Raw genomic sequence first — 6,000 nt, 5'->3', positions numbered from 1 at the left:
TCAAGAAATGAAAGTAAAGTCGATATCATCCAACAAGGAATGCCACTGTGGCACATCCAGATCCGGAGCGACCGCTAGAAAGTTTGACAACAGCTGGTCCCAATCCCCTTCCTCAACACATGCTTCATGTGAAATGTTACTGTAGACAGGCCCATCGGCAGCGGGGAATGGATCTTGAGAAACAAAGGACAGCGTATCTACAGTTTGATTGGTCGTAAAAATACCATCACGCCCTCGACCGTTCCAGTTATTTGACACGGCCTCGCTGGCTGAGACATGGGTATCTGTTCCTAACCTAGGAGGCTCTCCCGATTGAGAGCCAATGGCAGGTGTTCGCTGCTTCTGGAGCGTCGACATGAGCACCTGCATGTTTTTCTGAATAGCCTCTACAATCATAGCCGACTCTTCCTTTGATCTTTCTAGAATTTGATAAGCAGCGAGTACCTTGGCCTTTCGAGCCTCTGCATCCGGCGCATTTGGGTTAAATGAGACGTCCGTAGCCAGTGTGAGCGCTGCTAGAAAGACGTGCTGCATGACCGTCCAGAAGCGCGCCGGTTTCAGCCCGACCTGCGCGCCTGCGTCATCCATCAGACGCCGTAACTCTAACACCTTCTGGGCAGACTGGATACACACTTGGTGGGAATAGGCGTACTTTGTGTTTGTCATACCTTCAAGGTGGTAAGGTCTGTGAAGGCGGCATAGGCGTGCGTGGAGGCCAAAGTGGATACTTATTCGTTGTATGGGAATATAGGGTCGGTCTTTACATATTTCTTGGCTTTGCGCGATGCTGGCGGGGTCTAGTTGGAAGAAGATGGGCAGTTCAGCTAGAAAGTTCTGACACTTTTTGTCTAGCATCAAAATCGTTTCGTAGTCTGGCTCTTGGGCTTCTAGCCAGATTGAGGGCATCGTATCGACCACCTCACGGCAGAGGGTGGACAACTTCACGCGGTAGATAAAGGAGGACATCGAGGATGGTTTAGATAAGGGGAACTCATGCAGTATCCCTGTCGGTGTAATGTATTCATCATCGACGTTACTCGGATAATCTACCATCATTTGCTTTGGTTGGAACATGTATGCTCCTTCGAGTGGCCCTCCGGAGAAAGAATGGAGCCTTTGCTCGTTAGCGGACAGTGAGCACCTACCCTGTCATCGAGTAGACTCACCAGTCGGTTGCTACCATATTCCACCAGACTCTTCGTTGGACTTCAATCTCAATCATGTTACATCCGTTGAGTCTCCTTTCCTCGCGGCTCTTTGGGGTGTCCAGACGATGTATTTGCATTGCCCGTGCCATCAAATGGCAGCGAAAGCGGATTAAATGAATCTTGAAAGGGTAGCCATCGTAGTTGGTTATTATATGAGACAGTGTTTCCATGGCCGCAAGAGCAGTAGTCGACGGCTCCATGGGTCGAGGATGGTCTACTATAGATACTGCGAGGGACGCATATGCCTTGAAAGCTGCATTAGCCTCCGCTGGCGTGGCATGCAGCTTGTCTAAAAGCTGGGGTGTCCAGGAAAGCATTGACCCTGCAAAAATGCCAAAAAGTAAAAGTAGCCGCGAGATTTCAGGCTCTCTGGCGGCCAATATGCATTGGTATGTCTGATCCATAAGCTCTCTGGTAGACGGTAGATGAAGTACTCCAAATGTTGACCCAACCGTTGCCACGAAATGATTGAATAAGTCTGTGGCTTCCTCTATGGGCGGGAGATGCCTAGCTAATGCCAACGCGTCTAGAGGGGCATTATCGCATGCTGAGGATAATTTTTGTGCGCTTAATGGGGTAAATCCTACATGAGGTGGCTTGTTTGTCTATGGGGTCAGAAGTTTGACATATACGTTCTTTAGATTAATACAAGGCCAAAAAAAAAAAAAAAAAAAAAAAAACATACTGTATCTGATGTTAACCTCTGCGCCACAGATTGTAAGTTGTTCTCAACTGGCTTCTGGAAAACTGCCTCTTCTAGCTTCTGGAGGCGATGCAATACCTCCTTGGCGTTTCTTTGGTGGCATATTCAGTAACAACAACGAATAGCTGGCTACGTCCAACTCACAAGGAGATAGGTACAGGCAGTGCATTCCCAAAGGCAGCGGGCCGGCTCGCTGCCATCTGACGGTGGTCAATCCTAGTTCCCTCTGGAGGCTCGAGGTCCCCAGATACCGGGTTAGGTTGGCTTTGTCCCGCATATTCGCACTGGGTATCCCTTTGCGTGCAATTGGAACATGGCTGGTTGCGATCACAGCGGCGTTTCTTCTCGCGACAGGGTTTGCACGATAAGGGAGGTCGGTTCCACCGATGCACCATCATTGCCGGGGATCCACTAAGAGTTCGTTTCATGATTAGTCGGTATAAAGAGACACTTTCTGAATGGGCAATGAACAAGACGACGTTCTGTGAATGTTCGTGGGGTCTTTCTACTGCATTGGGTTAGTGCCTCCGCGGAGTTCCACACGTGGTTCCGAAGCCCTGCATCTCGAAATATTGCTATCACTGTATAGAGTTCAGTACTACACAGGAAGCTAGCTAGGGATGCAATCGCCTCTACGAACGGTGCAATAGAGAAAACAACTACACTGAGAGATATGGTCGTGAACATAGACAAAAAGGATCCTTCCCCACCCGATTCATATTTGGGCTTTTCCCTCCAGTGTGAACACCAGTTTAAACAAGTACTAGCCGTTCCGATCATATCTATAAGTATCTCCAAGTGGCAGTTCTATCAAGAGGCTGCTAGACGTAACAGGAGAGCAAGAAAAGAGCTTCTATTGATTCTGGGCACCAGGGTAGCGGGATCCCTTATCTTTGACCTTCTTCTGTTTCTTCTCCGGAGGCGGGTAGGCCTTCAGTGTGATCTCCTGCCACTCAGCAGAACCCTCATAGGCTGCCCGGATAGGAGCCATAAGCTCGACCAAGGCGGCCGCGACGGCAGGCTTGAGCACCTGTGGCGTTAACTAGAGTCCATCAAAGTCAGTAAATGTAAGGCTCGGCACAGCGACAGTTGAGAAACCCACGATATCATTCTTGTAATCTTCATGTAGCTGCTTAATATCAGTGTAGATCAGGGGCTCTTCATCTTTGCGCTCAACGCGGAACTCTTTACGACCCTTCAGACCAGCTGCTGGCAGTAAAATATATTCCACCATTGACAGAACACCATTCTCTTCAATGACGCGAGGCGCCGCTTCCGCTTTACGGATCTTCTTCGTGATGGCCTCGGGGGTGTCCAGAAGATCAATCTTGCTGTCTAAGAAGGTATTAGTCGTGTCGCAGAGCCTGCCTGGGGCGAGAGAGAAAGGGAGGAATACCTTGGACACTAGAGCTCATCTTGCCACCATTCAGACCAGCGATCATTGGGTTGATTAAATGCGCGCGCTTGCGATAGCCAATCTTGGGAAGCCACTCGGTTGCAGCCACAAACAATTTCCTTTGGTCGACGCCTCCCAGCTGAGCGTCACACTTCAAGTACTCCTCATCAAGGCACTGAAGCAGAGGGTACATCAATCCACTCAATGGACTGTTGTTGGACTGTTTTACAACCTCTGCTCCAGCCTTCTTGGCATCATGCTCTGAAACCAACGACGACAGCCGGTAGAGGTCCATGACGTAGTCGGCATTCTTCTGGTAAGAACTACCGAGGACAAATTCCAGCTTGTCGGTCTGGACACCGACCGACTCCAGGATCGCGGTAATGATCTTCGAGTAGTATTTCGCACGGTTCTCCACTAGGTCTAGCGGCGCCTTTAGATTGTCAAGAAAGCCGTGGATATCGGCCAGAAGGACGACGACATCGCATCCTGCAGCCAGCAGCTGGGCGATCTTTAACGCAGGGAGGAAGTATCCTGTATGAGGACTCGAAGTGGTCGCAGTGCCTATAGAAAGAGGGGTATTAGCTAACATCGCGATTGGGGGGGTCCGGCACATTAATTACCCCAATAAACGCGGGGATTGCGTCCCTCGGCCAAAATGGATTCGAGCAATTCAGGATTGAGAATCTCGGCGAGGTTCTCGCCAATGAGGTCGAAACGTGCCTTCGCAGCGGCGTCCATTGCGAAAGGTGTCGGTCGGCTGTCAACACACGGTGTCTTGCAAGCGGGGGAAGCGAAAGAGAGAGAGAGAGAGTTTAGTGGGATGATCGTTGGATTTTAATCCAACGGGATCCACTCATTACCCAAGATGACTCATCTATCTTATATCCCCCTGACCGCCTGCCTGAAACGCCTGCCTGAAACACCTGCCTGATACTAAACCTGAGGCAGCAGTGTTGCCTTAGTACCTCATTTTTCAGTGGGTCGGGAATTCATTTGTCCGGGACCAAATCTTACCCAGAGTCTCCACTGTTTTCATCTAAGCTTGTATACTTACATGGAGTCTCTAACCAAGAGGAAGTAAAGTGATACATATCATTAGGGGCTCTGATATCATCTCATAGTTAGAATCATTGAGCCTGAGCTGATCCATGGTAGTTCTTATGATCAACCTTAAAAATATATCCGGAGGTAGGTACTAGTTGGGCGCAGTTAGAATATGACATATTCCCTAACGGTGCTATAAAACACAAGGTTTCTCACCCTCAAAGCCTTGGCTACCTCGTCTCTGACATGTTGGAATATTTATCACTATATAGAGTATTGAGTTAGGGTTTGACAAGGTCAATGATATCAAAACAGGAGAGCGGAATATAGATCCCGTGGACTATGAATGGGAAATATCTCAGTGGCCCGCTGTGCACCCAACGTGTGTTATTTGACTCCTGGCCATGTCAACACAATATTTAATTTAGTTGGTGATCTGATAAAGTCATGACCTATGATAATTCGCCACTGAAAGGCACCCGTTTCCGTACCCTAGATAAGGGAGAACCCAGAATCCATCCTCCACCTATTGTTATATATGTTCGATTTGTATTTATGGTTCAATCATATTGAAAGTCATCTCCGTTTGTCTATTTCTCCCCCAAAAGTATACTTTTCTCTCTCATTCATGCTGGCTAAACTTATGTATCTTCGAGGATAGAACGGGAAGGTCTACTACCCCGATTGATACCGCAATTGGGTACTCCTAGCCTGTAGCTAACACCCGGAGCGACACCGTATAGTATAGGTTGTAATTGGTGTGTATAGCCCAAATAAAAGAAAATTATGCCACGATCCTTAGCAGCTCATGTCAGTACACAACGAATTTACCCGACGACGGAATCAGAGAGTGAGCTATACTAGTAAAAGTGGGGAGTGGCCCGGACCCCGGGAGGCTGAATTTATATTCCGTATTTACGCTCTATGCAGGGCTCCTCTGCTACTATGTGTATCAACGACGACAATGCCTATATAAACCTCGCAGTTTCCAAAATTGGTCTTCCCTTGTGGAGCAAGGATAATTAGATCCAGATCTCAACGTTCTCTTGACATCCCCTAATCTCCCATTTCCACTATATCTCCCACTCAACCGCGATAATGGTAGCCATGAGACAATAAGCCTACTAAGGCTTCGGCGAAGCCAACCGCCAGAGCTACTAGTACTCATCTGCCGTTCGAGCCGGCGACCAAATTCACCGCGCAGGACAAGGTATTGACTCTCAATATCTCCACCATTCACACTACCGTACACACACTAACAGTGAAAAAGGGGGCTTCTAAGATGCAACCTACAACATTTCCAAGCTGGTCCTTGAGCAGATCGAACAGGCGTTTGTGAACGTCGATACTGCTCTCAAAGGCGCGGGCTCCAAGGGCTGGCCCCAGGCCTACAGAATAAACTCCTACCATATTCAATTGGACCAGGAGGCCCAAGATGCTATGGTTCGCAACCTCAAGAAGTAGACGCCTGAAAGCCACTCTGTCTAGACGTGTGTGCATATTGATCGTTTGAGGCATAATGCTATGAGAGTTGAGACTGAGGTCTCCGCGTTTGATCCAGAGGATGCGAAGTAGGCTGGAATGAGACCGGCTTAACGGTTGGGTATGGGGGTGTAATGATGCAAAGAATGGTATTTCGGACCAGT

The 6,000-nt window shown here is 48.5% G+C and overlaps 2 protein-coding genes across 2 annotated transcripts; both read right to left on the bottom strand.

Annotated features, from left to right (window-relative positions):
- BDW43DRAFT_317056 (uncharacterized protein) lies at positions 1-2,339 on the bottom strand (the record flags this gene model as incomplete). Its single annotated transcript, XM_032048449.1, has 4 exons — positions 1-1,114; positions 1,167-1,813; positions 1,894-2,002; positions 2,056-2,339. 4 exons carry the CDS (start codon positions 2,337-2,339, stop codon positions 1-3), a joined length of 2,154 nt encoding a protein of 717 aa, XP_031894028.1.
- A 212-nt stretch (positions 2,340-2,551) lies between these two features.
- On the bottom strand, positions 2,552-4,126 carry BDW43DRAFT_256412 (tyrosine--tRNA ligase TYS1). The gene is made up of 4 exons (XM_032039876.1): positions 3,931-4,126; positions 3,308-3,871; positions 3,014-3,246; positions 2,552-2,953 (listed from the first exon to the last, which is right to left on the bottom strand). The coding sequence occupies exons 1-4, from the start codon at positions 4,046-4,048 to the stop codon at positions 2,765-2,767; spliced, it is 1,104 nt and encodes a 367-aa protein (XP_031894027.1). The 5' UTR covers positions 4,049-4,126; the 3' UTR covers positions 2,552-2,764.
- Between the last annotated feature and the right edge of the window lie 1,874 nt (positions 4,127-6,000).

This window comes from Aspergillus alliaceus, assembly GCF_009176365.1.
Source record: "Aspergillus alliaceus strain CBS 536.65 unplaced genomic scaffold BDW43scaffold_96, whole genome shotgun sequence".
Taxonomy (NCBI): domain Eukaryota; kingdom Fungi; phylum Ascomycota; class Eurotiomycetes; order Eurotiales; family Aspergillaceae; genus Aspergillus; species Aspergillus alliaceus.
This window is presented reverse-complemented; position numbering and strand designations above follow the sequence as displayed.